General features: G+C 42.5%; 1 protein-coding gene across 8 annotated transcripts in view; it reads right to left on the bottom strand.

Moving 5' to 3' along the window:
- The window catches only part of LMNTD1 (lamin tail domain containing 1), a 307,951-nt gene that overhangs the window by 48,574 nt on the left and 243,741 nt on the right, over positions 1-15,636 (bottom strand). For 6 of the 8 annotated variants that reach the window (XM_048826052.2, XM_048826037.2, XM_048826066.2 and 3 more), the window contains 5 exons: positions 12,725-12,938; positions 6,448-6,634; positions 5,306-5,425; positions 3,288-3,505; positions 1,111-1,283 (listed from right to left, as the gene is read on the bottom strand). In XM_048826052.2, coding sequence (XP_048682009.2) covers positions 1,111-1,283; positions 3,288-3,505; positions 5,306-5,425; positions 6,448-6,634; positions 12,725-12,938 — 912 coding nt within the window. The remainder of the gene's footprint in view (positions 1-1,110; positions 1,284-3,287; positions 3,506-5,305; positions 5,426-6,447; positions 6,635-12,724; positions 12,939-15,636) is intronic. The other 2 variants (XM_075121606.1, XM_075121607.1) reach the window with 1 other exon arrangement.

The raw sequence follows: 15,636 nt of genomic DNA, 5'->3' as shown, positions 1-15,636 counted from the left end.
ATTAGGCAAATTCACTCAGGATGCAACAGCTCTGAAGAGGTACCACCACCTGGACAGACCTGAATATACTGATTCAAACTGGATTCTCTAGAGACCAGCAGACAAAGACTCAGGGCCTGCTTTCTGATCCAGCAAATGGACAGGACCATCTGTCCAAGGTAGGCCCAAATCCTTCCTGGGAAGAGTTGGAAGGACTTTACTTATTCATGGGGGTCCTTGTTCTGAGCCAAGGTGGTTATGAACTGTTGTCTGGGGTTTGAATGACTGTTTACCTGCCAGAGCCCTTGTTGGTGTGAGGGGTGATCTCTTGTAACCTAATTAGAATGTATACAGGTTCTTTTGTTTTTAATATCTTCTCTGTGTAATGCTTTTACCGTAAGAATAAATGTGCTTGCTTAGAAAGAGCTGTCTGGTAACTGTGGGCCATTATGCTGTTTATAGCCTCTGAGGAGAAGGCAAGTCAGGCGTGCTGACTAGCTGGGCTAGGAAACTGTGCAACCTGGAAAAACCCCAATCAAGAGAGGAGGAGAGAGAAAGGTATGTCTCTACTTAAGAAATGTGATGGCTGGGGGGGGATTGGGGGGGAGGCCCGGAAGCCTAAGAGTGGATGCCCTTGCTGGCCCACAGAGGGGGAAATACAGATGCAGTTGCCCTGAACTGTGACAACTTCTTAATCTTTCCTCATAAATCAATCTCTTCATACTCTTAATTACTTTGGCATTCTTGTCTGAATTCCTTCCAGTCTGTCAATAACTTCCTGGGTTTGAAATACCAGAGTTAAACACAGGATACTCACCAATGCTTAATTAACAACTCATAGTCAATACAAGTGTCTCTCTCTCACTGCATCTTGGTATTATGATTTTCTAAAAAAGAGTCAATCCTAACTGCAAACAACTCATATTAAAACCAACAACAGTAAACTCATGTAACGCTTATTTTTAAAAACCTATACATGCAGGATAAGTGTATGATATGAGTGATAATACATATACATTACTAATGCAGAACTACTGATCTTTTTCTTCCAGCAAATTTCAAAACATTTCTGCCTATTGAAAACAATATCTTGCATCTTGAACCTTCTACGAGCACTGCTCTCTAACTCACCTGGTGCTGGGTCAGGTTTTGCTGACTGACACCTGGACTGCCTGCATAGACTGCTGCCATCATTGCCCATGGTTAATGGTCTGAGCAGAGAAAAATGAGGATGTGTCGGAGAAGCTGGACTTCGGCACCAAGAATTCTGAGTAGGGAACAGGGTTGCTGGGATCTTTTTTTCTCTGTAAACAGAAATACAAATGATTGTATTCTGTATAATGTATATATCTTAATATATATGTATAGTACACATATATTTTATATAATTTGAATTATAGGTGGAGCAGTAGCAGCACCTATATTAAGGCGAACATTTTATTATAATCCCTTATTTACAGTTGTTTATAATTTTGCCAAACTTTAACCCTTTGGGCTGAAATTTTCCATATTGACTCTTTGATTCAGGTTGAATTTCTTTGGAAATTTAAGCAAAACCTGTTCAACCATTTCCAAGAACAAGGCTAGTGAATACCAGTTAGTTTGGCCAATGTTAACATTTTTTGAATTGTCTTTTGAACAGTTCTAGCCACAGCTTGGAGCAGAAGGTTGAAATTTAGCAGAGGAATACTCCCGGGGGCAGAGAGGGGCCTTTTACTGTCCTCATTAAAAAATCTGACCTGGTTTGGTCAAATTATAAGCCACAGAAAATTGCAATTGGTACATGTAAAGTAGAACACATTTAACCCTTATCCTTTGAATTTCAAAACATTTCAAGTGCATTGCACATGTTCCCATTCTTCAGTGAGCATGCTGCAAGGATCTAACAACTAAATCTCTGGAGGCGACATAGACAAAAATTGCCCATGCTGCTTTTCTCCTTCAAAATATCCTGTGGCCTAGATTAAGATGCATTGCGCTGGAGCAGGAAACTATGAGTTTTAGATCCACATTTTTCACAAACTAGTGTGAATAATTCTATGAACATCACAACCTTTAGACTATAAGCTCTTTGAGGCAGTGGATCATCATCTTTGCGGATGATACTAAACTGGGAGGAGTGGTAGATACGCTGGAGGGGAGGGATAGGATACAGAAAGACCTAGACAAATTGGAGGATTGGGCCAAAAGAAATCTGATGAGGTTCAATAAGGATAAGTGCAGGGTCCTGCACTTAGGACAGAAGAACCCAATGCACAGCTACAGACTAGGGACTGAATGGCTAGGCAGCAGTTCTGCGGAAAAGGACCTAGGGGTGACAGTGGACGAGAAGCTGGATATGAGTCAGCAGTGTGCCCTTGTTGCCAAGAAGGCCAATGGCATTTTGGGATGTATAAGTAGGGGCATAGCGAGCAGATCAAGGGACGTGATCGTTCCCCTCTATTCGACATTGGTGAGGCCTCATCTGGAGTACTGTGTCCAGTTTTGGGCCCCACACTTCAAGGAGGATGTGGATAAATTGGAGAGAGTCCAGCGAAGGGCAACAAAAATGATTAGGGGACTGGAACACATGACTTATGAGGAGAGGCTGAGGGAGCTGGGATTGTTTAGCCTGCAGAAGAGAAGAATGAGGGGGGATTTGATAGCTGCTTTCAACTACCTGAAAGGGGGTTCCAAAGAGGATGGCTCTAGACTGTTCTCAATGGTAGCAGATGACAGAACGAGGAGTAATGGTCTCAAGTTGCAGTGGGGGAGGTTTAGATTGGATATTAGGAAAAACTTTTTCACTAAGAGGGTGGTGAAACACTGGAATGCGTTACCTAGGGAGGTGGTAGAATCTCCTTCCTTAGAGGTTTTTAAGGTCAGGCTTGACAAAGCCCTGGCTGGGATGATTTAACTGGGAATTGGTCCTGCTTTGAGCAGGGGGTTGGACTAGATGACCTTCTGGGGTCCCTTCCAACCCTGATATTCTATGATTCTATGAATGTGTCTTTTCTGCCTGGATGTTGCCTGGCACACTTTTGTGTGCTCAGTGAGTGAATAATATATAATGAACTCAGGTTTTCTTGCAAAATGTCCTATTACTTCATTGACTGAAACTAGTGCTCTCTCGCACGGAACCTAAAACAAAGTTTGGTTTGGATTTTGTTTGAAGGTTCAGGTCAGTTCTTATTTTATCCTGCCCATTTCACCCATCCTATTAACAACTTTCTTTGCAAGATGCTCATTTTAAAAACTTTCCTTCCACAGCCAGCCCGGAATAGTGCTATATTATAATGTCAGAGTACAGTCAATAGATGGATGGTTACCTTTTAATGAAAACTGGTCCTCGTTCCTCAGTTTGACCTTGGACAGCCCCTTCCTGTTCTGTATCAATTATCACAGACTCTGGTTCCTTTTCCCATTCATCTCTTTGCATTTTTGTTGGCATAATTGGCTTTTTGCTGCTCTTAAGGTATTTATCATCTTCTTGCTCTTCCCATCCTTGCTTTCTGTTCCAGTGAATAGGTGTGTACCAAGCAACAGCCTGAAGAAAAAGATGCTACTCATTCAGTTACTTCATTTAACCAGCAAGCTTATTGTTTCTGTTACATAAGGAATAGTGTGTGCGGGGGTGAGAAAAGAGGCAAGGGAAGTAAAGGTTCTAAGATATTTTTGAATCATAGAATATCAGGGTTGGAAGGGACCTCAGGAGGTCATCTAGTCCAACCCCCTCCTCAAAGCAGGACCAATCCCCAATTTTTGCCCCAGTTCCCTAAATGGCCCCCTCAAGGATTGAACTCACAACCCTGGGTTTAGCAGGCCAATGCTCAAACCACTGAGCTATCCCTCCCCCCCTCTAACTGACTATATTCAAAGGTGTGCGCCAGAGAATAATGGCAAGGCATCAAATCACAGCCATTGATTTGATCTTTAAAATCCATTTTCAGTTCTTAAAAGTATAGGTTGGATTCATAATGTAACAGCTTTGCAATTCAACTGCTTGACTTAAATGAAACAGACCTATTACCAATGCAATGGCAAGTTTGGCCAAACTAAGGAAGAAGAGAGGGGAAAACAGTATAAAAATTTGAATAAAAAACAGCTTGGATCAAGTAAATTAGATTAATACTGTAAAAGGGAGACTGGATAGTTTGGATGGTTTGAGGAAATTGGTCTCCAGGTCACTGGTTCAAGTCTGCCTCAGGCTAGAAATGGCCAAAAAAATCATTGCCACTGGATTACTTTTAGGATATGTCTACATAGCACAGTAAAACCTGCGGCTGGCCCATGTCAGCCAACTCGGGCTCACGGGGCTCAGGCTGTGGAGCTGTTTCATTGCTGTGTAGACATCTGGGCTCAGGCTGGAGCCTGGGCTCTAAAACCCTGCAGGATGGGAGGGTCCCAGAACCTGGACTCCAGCCTGAGCCTAAGCCCAAGCCCAAAGTCTACATAGCAGTGAAACAGCCCCACAGCTTGAGCCCCGTGAGCCTGAATCAGCAGGCATGAGCCAGCTGTGGGTTTTAGTTTGCTGCTTAGACATACTCTAAGTCTGGTCTCAGTCTCATTTCTAAGTGGACAAAGGTCCACCTCACAAAACCCACCACAACTGCCAATATTGTTGGCAATTGCTAAAGGGTTTGCCCATGGACTGAATAGACATGGATAACTGAACTTCTCACCTCTATGGGGGGCTCTCTAGGTTAAGGAAGAAGCACACTGGCAAGGAGACCTGCAGAAAACTTGCACTGCCGGGGCCCATGTTGTACCTGTTCGATGCATAGTAGATCTTCATACTGCAAGGCTGTCAATCTAGCCCCTTTCTTTAGTCCTCAAGGTCTCAGTAATTAACTCGTAAACTCACACAAGGTTCACAGCCAGGATCTACTCACATTATGTGATTTGCTCAGTTAGGGCTCATGGGCTCAATCCTGCAAAGTCCTCAGTACTATGGCCCTGATCCAGCTAAGCACTTAAGCTCATTTACCTTTCAGCACCTGAAAAGACCCATTACTGTCAACAGGATCTAGCACAAGTCCAGACTTCAAAAAGGTATGGAGGGGGATGACACTGGGGGAAAGCATTTGTCCAGTCCCACTTGCAAAGCGCAAGTATTCAATGTTACATATTCAACGTACCCGGAACATTGAAGCTTAACAAACCCAAGACTCACATACCAGTACACCTGCCAATTTCTTGAGTTATTTGCTTGCCAAAACTTTGCATTCCATTGCTGCTCTTTACAATTATCCATACATCCGGCCATCCTTTTAAGAAGGATGAGTAGAAGAATTTAGCAATTCTATTAATTACATGACAAACAGCTCATAAGAATCAGAACACTCACTTGACCATTAGGTTCACAAAGAATGGTAGTGCACTCTGAGCCTGTTTTAAACTTATCTTGCTCCTTCCAAAGGAAATCTGATGGAGGTTTATGAAGCACTTTAGCATCTGCTGTCCATACCTGCAACAATCCAAAGGAAGTAGTCAGATATAGAGAGGATGGTCCTCAGTAAGAAGCAGTAGGTTTCCCTCTCTCAAGGCTTTTATCCATGAAATCAAAGCCAAAGGGACTGCATTTCAACATCTGTAGCAATGGCTTGGTTATACTTATTATCATCAAGACCTGCTCTAGTGGATTAATCAAGATAAATATGAGGGCATATTTTTCAGGCACTAACCTTAAGTTTGGGGGGGGGGGTGTTAGCCAGTATTGCTGAGGATCAGATTAACCTCAATAGGAGGTTTCTTTTTATTTATGCTGGGTATTTTAACGGGCCTGCAACATAGGCCTTTACAATCCCAGTCCACGATTGATTTTGGAGCCTCCCAGCGTGGGAGCAGGCAGTTCCAGTTGGGCAACAGTAATTTTTTCTCCTTTCGTTTTATACAGAAGATGTTAACAACATCATGCTCTGCAAACTGGATGCAATTATCTCACTATCTGTGGCCTTGATCACAATTGTAGCAGCAACAGGAACCACGATGTAAACATTTTTCTCGTGTAAAATGATCCTAATTTACTTTTGCTAGCAGCATTTCTAAAGGATTGACCTTCACATCCACGATTTCAGTTCAGACCAATCTCTTTGTACTGAAAATTATGTTGCAATATGGAGAGATCTTACAGAAGCAATACTTAGAGGGAAGAGTGGGAAATGGGGAAAATTCTTTATGATATCAGGCCAGAATCTTCAAACTTTCTGCAGAATTTTGAAAGCTGGGCTCCTTAATCCACATTTAGGCACCTAAATAAAAGTGCCCTGATTTTCAAAGGTGCTGAGCTCTTGCAGCTCCCGTTGAGTTCAGTGGGATTTGTGAGTGCTCAGACTTCTGAAAGTATGGATTTATGAGCCTGACTTCAAGCATTTTAAGTTTGAAATTTTGACCTTGCATTACAGTGGATGAAGAGCAACTGAGTTACAGAAGATAAACTCTTAGCTATCCCCTCCGAGTTCATTTGGCATATTCCTCTTCTGTACTCACGGTTACAGTAGAATTGGCCTTCATTCTGATCCTTGGTGGGAATCTGAATAGAGTTACTGGATGGCTGCTGACATTTTGCTGGAGTGTATACTCCCCAATGCCCTCCTCTTTATCAGGGGAACAGTTAAGGATCTTCACAAAATGACCACCTGAATGAACTTCTGCAATTTTTAAGTTGCCAATAGCACTAAATAATAAAAGTAGAATCAAAGGTTTAAAAGCATTTCACAAATGAAATACACATGCCTTTAACTATAACAGCCTGCCCCCATGTCTGCATAATAAACATACTGAATGCAGACTATTTACAATAGTAATAATCTGCACTTTACATAGACCCTTTCATCTGAAAGACTCAGTGTGCTTTACATATATCAACACAAACTAGCTATCTTACATATTTTTGGCCCCACATTACCATTGGAAATTAATTGGTACTTTTTAAAAAAAATCATCATCTCAGTTTGCTATTTGTATTTTCTAAATGTATTTAGGTTAACATTTTTAAGGCTGACCACACAATCTGGCCATTAGAATTCATGGGAGTTGTGTGGCTAAATCCCCTTGTCAGTTTTGAAAATCTCAGTCATTGACTTCATCTATATATTTTCTCCCTCCTTTCTTGATTTCCGCCTGTCCCTCATTTTCATTTTCCTTTGTGGAGGAAAGGGAAGCTGATATTATTAACCAATATCTAAGAAACAACATGTTAAAACAATTAAGACCTACTCTCTCTTTCATTTCAGAAATATAGCAAACAAGGGTCTGTGATTTATCTGCAGAAAGCAGAGGAACTCCTTGAGTGAGCAGAGGAACACTTTATCTTCAGCAAGCACTGGAAAACAAATTTATCTCTGGAGCGTTCCTCTTCTAAGCAACTCACACATGTCAAGAAAGCTCTTTCTAAAATGCAGTTATGGACTATAATGCTCTTATCAGACAAGTTGTGAAAGAAGTCCAAGGAATCATCCAGTTTTCCATCTGACATACACCATGATTTAGTTAATTGTTTAGCCCTTGTTGTAATGTCTTGTCAGTGTCTCCTGTCTTTGCCCTGGCTATGCATGCCTTCTTCTGTTTTGCTGATAAGTTTAATATGTAGGTGTTTGTGCCTGTATTCAAGCCTGGCCCTATAGCACAGATAGACATGGGTCTGTGTAAGGTGGCAAAATAATAACTGATGAGTGGCAAAAACCACTCACCCACCCACCCAGAAATTCATTCATGCCGCACAGTAGGGAGTCATGCTTGCACATGACAGTGAGGCTTCCTGCAGTCTGCAGCACCTAGTGACAGATACAAAAGGGGCGGGGGAGCTGTCCATGATCTCCCCCAACAGGAACTAAGAATACATGCTTACTGATCGCAATACTGTGCTATGCAGCATGTAGGAAACCCTCCCTTCGCTGCATCTTTGGGCCCTCTATTGAGTCCCTTCTCTCTCTGGGTAGAGAACAAGCATACAAGTCTGTTTGCTCCTCCCATCAACAGAGGGAGTCCTTTAGGGAGCTTCCCATGGAAAAAAGGGCCTGATTCTCTACGGTACCTTGCACAGTGAATCATGATTTAAACTGATGTAAAATACTGTCCTTCTGGTCTGGTATCATTTATCATCATTATTTATTTGTATTACCGTAGTGCCTAGGAGCCCTAATCATGGACCACTGTGGTAAGTGCTATACAAACACAGAATGAGAAGATGTTCCCTGTGTTCTCACACTTGGCACAGGTGTAGATGATGACAAGTTGTGTGGCGAAAAAGACTTCAGTTGCAGCATGAGGATAAGAAGGATAAGCCATATTGCTTCCCCATGAGAAAATTTGTTAGAAGTGCCTCCCATTCCATCAAACAGAGGCTGCTACTGGAGGAAACAGGCCATGTGAAGAAACAAGAGAAAATCATGGATACCAGGACATATGGGGTAGCAAAAAAAAGGAGTTTTGAGCAGGCCAGTGGCAGTGGACAGTAGGTGCTTGAGGAAGACTTGTTTCTAGACAAGACTTGAATCTGGACTTGTAGGTATAGGAAGGGTAAATGGGATGGGGTGGGGTCAGAGTATAATGGGGGCCTTTCTGACACAAGAATGGTGAAAAATGAAGAAGCGAGGGATAGGAAATGGGACTGTTGAGTGGTATGCCAGTACAAAGCTTCCAGCTCACTGGAGAATCTGGCCTTGTATTTTTAACTTAACAGTGTCCCTTTAATAGAAAACATCCCACCTTTTTCTAAGCCCAGAAGTCTTAACTTTTGAAAGGAAAGGTTTATGTTGGTACAATTACTATGACAGGAGAAATATAGGATGAAAGGTTTATTTAAATGGGTGCAAATGAAGGTCTATACATTTATTTGCCAGTGGATTTAGCTCTAGGTCTGGGATGGGGTAGAAATGGACTTGGGGAGGGGGGTATAAATATTGAAATTTGTCTAGGATTGCAAAATACCCTGTACATATTAGTGTCAGATATGCATCTGAGATATAAAGTTTGGATACAGATCCAAATTGTTTTAAAGTTTAGAGGATTGGCAATCTAGATTTGGTTTAGTTCAGCCCTAATTAGTGTATGCAGATGTACTTACTGCAAAATAGATATTGATGATTTACATTGTTTAGAGTGCTTCAACTCCATTTTTCTTACATTCAATAAAACACACAAAAACTTACTTGATTTAGAGGTAAGGTTGCTCAAGCGTGAACAGCAAGGAAATTGTTAAAATCACATCTAACACAATCCCAGTCTCCAAACATTAGCCCACTATTGTCGTTATACTCTAGCACTTTTGGTTCAACAATACTACCACCTTAGCTGCATACATGAAAAAAAAAATGGGAAATCTCACTGCAGGGCACAACCTCAACTCCCAGCTTCCACCGCTCCATTATTTAATAATTTAGTAATGATTGCAACCGTACAATTGCAATCTTAGCATTGACGCATACCACACAGCAAATGAATTTAAAGTGAATTAAAAATTATAAAATCACACTGCTGATTAAAATATCTTAGTTTCCCAAAAACTTCTACCAAATTTCTGTGTACTAAATAATGTTACTGACATTGTGACTTCCATCAAAAAATATACACTACTAAACACAGCTATACAGAAATACTATTGAAATGTGTATATGCCACATTTCATGTCTATTCATAATATGTTATATAATACAATTATAAATCAACAGGCTGGAATTATGATTGTGCATATGATTGTGCGTAATTTCATTGGATGGGAACATCAAATTGCTAGGAACATAGGATTGGTAGGGACTTCTTGGGTCACCAAGTCTAGTCCCCTGCTAGCGCAGGCAGCCCCATTGTATAGGTGGGCACTGAGAGGGAGTATATTTTTAAAATTTCATGTGGGTGTGTGCAAAAGGGTCTTTGTGTGCTGTTGCAGTTGAGTGTCATGATGGTCGGTAATTAATCAACTGAGAATTTTTAAAAAATTGCCTATTTCATGCATTAAACAATTTTAACCACACACAAAGCAAACTGTCACCACATTTTACTCTTTATCTTCTACAGTTAGCAGAGCTAATGATTTCTCTTGCTTTCTGTGTGAGACGAGATGTGACAATCCCCCACTGGAAAACAGTTCTCACAATACAAGGAAATTCATGAAGGAGAAGGTAATCGCTTATCTTTCTGTGTTTAGCTAGACTTATCCTGCCTATGCCCAGTCAAACAGTAGACATATCTCAGGATTTGGAAATGCTGTAGAATTCTGGAAACAATTTCAGCTTTCTAACTGGCTTTCAAAGCTATTTTTTTATAGCTATACTTGTAATGTCCTGAATTACACTGGTCTAGTGATAGAAACACAAGTGGTAAGTGCCATGGATTTAGGAAGACCTTATCTGCTAGAGAAATGTCTATAAAATCGAAAGCATTATAAAATTAACAAGTAAGAGAAAGCAGCAGGTAACATAGATTTGGAATTGAATAAAGAATTTGTTATAGAATCTTCTCAGAGTATTAGTTCCTATTGTCTTGGGTATAAATACTGTCACGTGAACTGGCTGAGAGACTGTAAACAAATAATAATGGTAAACCATGAGGAAGTGTCTTGCATGTTTGTGTGTGTGTGTGGAGGTCCCCTACAGGATGGTGTCAGGTCCCATCTCATGGAACATGTTCACTTATGATCGGGAAGAGGAAGTAGAAGAGCTGGTTAATCAAATATGCAGATAATGCTAAATTGGGCGGAGAGGCGCGATAGGAGGAGAAAAGCAGGGACAGAGAAACAACACAAAGGGGGGAAATAATCAAAAGCATAAAAAGCAGTGGCAGGGAAAAGCCTGGAAAGCAGTAGTGCTGAAAGGTTAGAAAACAGACAGTCAATGTGACACTGTAGGGGGGAAAAAAAGCTGTTCCAATTGTGGCTGCGTATGCAAAGTAAGGAGCAGGGAGGTAATAGATTCTCTTTGGACAGTTCTGTGGAGGAACCACCTGCAATATTGATCCTGATTCTCCTCTCACGTACACTAATGTAACTCCACGGACTAGAAAGAAGTTGCTCTTGATTTATGTTGGTGTAAGTGAGATCAGAATCAGGTGCACTGTGTTCATTTCTGGGCACTTAGGTAGCAGAAAAATATCGACATTTTGGAAGGAATTCTAGAAAGATTCCAAACAAACGGATTCAGGGGCTGGCGGGATTGAGTTCGGAGAGAAGATTAAAGAGTTAAATACATATGGTTTAGCTAGTGAATCACCAAGGGGACAGGGAGACATGGTAAGAGAGCAGATATGCTTGAGGGCTGGGAATTAAAAGAAGGCAGAAGAATTACTTAGGTTGGTACAGGGGGGTTCAACTAAAAGCAATGGGATGACATTAAAAAAGGGAAAATTTAGGCTGAATATCAGGAAAAGCTTCCTAACATTAAGATGTCTGGGCCTTAAACATGATCTGTACTGAACAAACCACATGGAAAATATACTGTACAGGACAATCCACATGGGTATGGGATGCACTGGACCTAATGGGGCAGATCCTCAGTTTGTGTCACTTATCCTAACTCCATTGCAGCTGATGAGCTGTGACAATTTACACCAACTGAAGATCTGGCCCAATAGGTCTTTCCCATCTCTAATATCTAAGATTCTAAATTAGAGATGAAAGGAAGATATACTGGGATAAAGAGTTTATCCCTCGGGCCAATATATTTTATGATACGGCTCTTAGTAGGTTAGAATAAATTTGGACTAACCTTGGCTAAACATCTAGGGCTCAGTTTATTCCCTGGGTTACTTCAGGTTCGGCTGGTCCAACCCAAAACTATGGGACCCCCCTCAAGCCACCTGCAACCCCAGCTCCACTCATGGGTGTGGAGCTATGAAAAATGAGCAGGTCAAGCCCAAGAGAGAGTGGGGCCAAACCAGCCAGGAGATGCAGAATTTCATTTCCTTTTCTGGGCAGCCTCCTAGAAGGGCCTCTCTAGAGTGCTAACCAGAGTTTATTAGTGACCCTCCTGCAACAAAACTCTGAAAGAAGGATGGTGAATATAATTGCTGTACTCTCCCAACATCAAGGCTGTAAAGTAGGCAGATAGGCCTAGTGGTTTGCATAGGGCCTGGACCCCACACCAGCCAGAACCAGAAGATCAGGTGATGAGGTCAGGAACCATGGGTAAGATACGAGAAATCAGGCTGGGTCAAGAAACCAGGAGGTCAGGACCAGGACACAAGAGCAGGCAGCACTGGCTGAGTAGTCCAAAGCAGGGTGGAGCCCAGTTGTACAGATGACTTCCTGTTCCTCCTGGCTTAAGTAGGGGGAGTGAGACAATCAGGAGCTCTGGTATTTCACCAATCAGGACCCATGGTGGAGCCTCCTATTTGAGTTAGGTTTCAAGGAGTCCTGATTCTAGCTGATGCCAGTAAACCACTGGGTGGAGGGTTGGAGAGTGATGACTCCCTAGGAGCCCTGCAGAGGTGGTTTCAAAATCTGTAGGTCATGATAGCTAAGGTCAATTCCACCCCTGGGGCAGCTGCCTGTGAAGGACTCAGTCTGACCTCTACACTTTTGGTGACTTATCTTCAGCAAACCTTCAAACCTTTGACATTCTCCTATGTCTTGTGGATAATTGCTTGGCCTTTCACCAAGTGCTGTCTTACTGCTTACCTAATGGAGATATTACAGAGGGCTGTAAAGGCACAGCATCTCTGCCCTTCAGAAATAAATTGTAGGGAAGTTCCCCATAAAAACACAATTACAGAGTCTTACTGCTAAAACAAATGAAGTCTTTAGACATCCGATGGCTTAATGCTGCACCTGTACCTGGATGCAGAAGAGGTGTAGTCTTCAGCTGCTGACGGTGTCCTTCCCTGTCTCTCCAAGGGCCCGGGATGCTGGACATTCCTCTTTGAGTCAGTAAACAAAGAGCTGAAATAGTCCTGACCTTGTCCTAATGTATTCGTATCAAGGCTGAGGGACCTGGACCTAGACCTAGAACGGGACCACTTCGGTGACTCGGTATTAGTGATGCCCTGAGCTGTTGAACAAGCAAGAGAGACAGACAACGAGTGATGTCATAGATACAAAACAACAAAATAAAAAAGAACCCAATATTTTTCATTGTTTATTTTTGTAACAAAAATTGCATAATCTCATTTCCTTCCTCTCCCTTGAGTTGTTAATGTAAAACGGTGCTCAATGAACCCTTCTCAGGAAGCTTTAAACCTATGGCTATAAAATGGAACACAGCTGGCAAAGTGAATATTTTGTTAGTGACATGTCGATTTATTACCTTGGTGGAATTACCTTGGGTAGCTCAAGAACAATAAATTATGCCGCTGGCAGTATAAGTGTCATCCTGCAATTTCAGTGCTGCTATAAGGTGTAGCATCAGCTGTGAGTTGGGACTGAACATATTGAGCCTCTCTTCCACTTACAGGATGAATATGAAAATACCCTCTCCTCTCTTTGGACTTTTCGCTATCTGTGCAAAAGACCCCAAAACATGCATCCATGCACCACCTGGGCACCCCCACTCTCATTGAGACTGTAGGATCTGGAGCAGGGGAGAAGTGAATGCTGCTGGTGAACCCCTCTCTCACAAAGAGATCCCCTGGTCTCCCACCGAAGTCTCATCAGAAATCAGCTTCCCCCAGATCCTGTCAGTGCTTGTGACTCAGTCCTGCTTTTCAGCCCTCCCAGAGTTCTGGATCCCAAAGAGATGGGTTGGGGATGCCATGCCAGGTGGACTATCCCTATGCAGATCCTAGCCCGTGCTGAGCAGCCTCAACTCTTATTGTTTTCCATGGGAGTTAAAGCACCTGACAGGAGGTGCTCTGTACTCATAGGATCTGTCTCTTAGATGGCTAAAAGTCAAACCCTTCTTGATTTGGCAACATTACTGTGTCAGCAAAAGTAATAATGTTGCACAAATTAGCTTTTCCATTGTACTAGGAATGCTGGCTCCAATCAGGCATACTGATTTGCTTTTTCCAATGGGATTTTCTGATTGTAAAAACAAGATGTTTGAGTTTCTATTTTTCCATCTTACAGTGCATTATACCAAAGCAGTGACACAGGGCAGGCCCCCATTTCAATATCTTGTTTGTAGTTCCCGCCCTTGAGACTCTCTGTGGTAGAGTTCAAATGAAACAGCAGTTCCAGTCATTGGGCAATGAAACAGGGTCTCCTTGTCTTGGCAAGTGAAGAATTACTTGCAGCCAAATGTAATAACATCTGAGTAATAAGGAGGGTAAAAGCTACAGCACAGTGGCCTAAACAGAAAGCCATGGCAGGTGTGCAGCTTAACTGAGCGTGAATTTTGCAGAGGCTGAGTCTAACTAGGAGGCACAAAAGAATGAATGGTGTTCAGGGATTTGCTGGAGAAGAAATGGGGCAACGGCCAATGAGCTCCATAATCAGGAAGCTAGATGAGTTGTTGGACTCTGTTGCTCTGTGCATGCTAGAGTCTCTGTTAGATCAAATATTCAGAGTGGCAGAACGGGCAGCAGCAGAATGAGCAGACAGTGTTGATGCTGGCTTTTAGTGATGTGTTAATAAGTTAGTTTGTTTCTTGTTTATAAGTTAGTTTGTTTCATCACATTGGTGGTGGCTTTTTCTGTGTTACTGAATACTGTGGGCAAAGGCTGGGCTTTTAAAAGGGGCCTAAGGGAGTTAGGCACCCAAATCCCACTAAAATCAATGGGATTCTTAGCCTAAAGTGAGGCACCTAGCCACAAGCCCCAAGTGTGAGAGGATGCAGAGTTGCACCCTCCCTGAGGACGATGAGGGACACTGCCCCAGAGGCAGACACAGTCTTCCCCCATGCTGCACTCTGTGAACAGGGGGTGCATCATTTGAATCAACTATTAGGCGGACATAGACTGCTTTCCCCAGCACGCTGGCTCTGCTCTGTAGCCTAGTGTGGTGGCTGGGCTGGACCACAGCCTTGGGTCTTCCCTACCCACTATCACCTCCCTGGGGGCAACAAGAATAAGCGTAGCTGGGACCACTATTATGGACTTCTCTTGAGCAGCCACCTTAGTGGAGGGAGGCTTCTTGTGCTTCCCTTGACCCTCAGTGTGGCTGAGCAAGGGCAGCACACAATCTGACTTTATGTAAAATGTTGCAGTTCATGTAACAATGCATGCAGCTCGCAAATACACCCAGAAGGTGGAAGATCTGGAATCAATATTTAAGTCGTGTGGTGGCCAGTCCAGAACAGACAAGGAGTTATAACTAGAGCTGGTCCAGAATTTTTCATCAAACATTTTTTTCCACAGAAAATTTTGAAGTTGCTGAAACTTTTTATTTTTTTCATTGGGAAAAATCAAAGCAATTTTTTTTGTGTTTCAGGTCAACCCAAATTGAAACATTTTGGATTGCCGCACTGAATCAAAACGTTTCATTTCAGGTCAGTTTGACATTAATCTGCATCTGCCGAAACTGCCACAGTACGCCAAGGGAGTTGTAGTTTGGGTGCCTCATACCCCCATTTTTTCTTATGAGCTAGACTCCCTGGTTGGACTACATCTCCCTTGATGCACAGCTGTCTCCCCTCTTGCTGAACTGTCACCAGGCATCATGAGAGTCCTACAATCACCATGCATCATGGGAGATGTAGTCTGGCTGGGGACTCTGATCCATAGAGGACAGTGGGAACATTAGGCACCTGAACCACAACTCCCAGGAGGCACTGTGGCATTTCCGCCAGATGCAGTTCAATGTCAAACCAA

This window comes from Caretta caretta, chromosome 1 (assembly GCF_965140235.1).
Source record: "Caretta caretta isolate rCarCar2 chromosome 1, rCarCar1.hap1, whole genome shotgun sequence".
Lineage (NCBI taxonomy): Eukaryota > Metazoa > Chordata > Testudines > Cheloniidae > Caretta > Caretta caretta.
The sequence above is the reverse complement of the archived record's forward strand: the minus strand, read 5'-3'. Positions and strand labels throughout refer to the sequence as shown.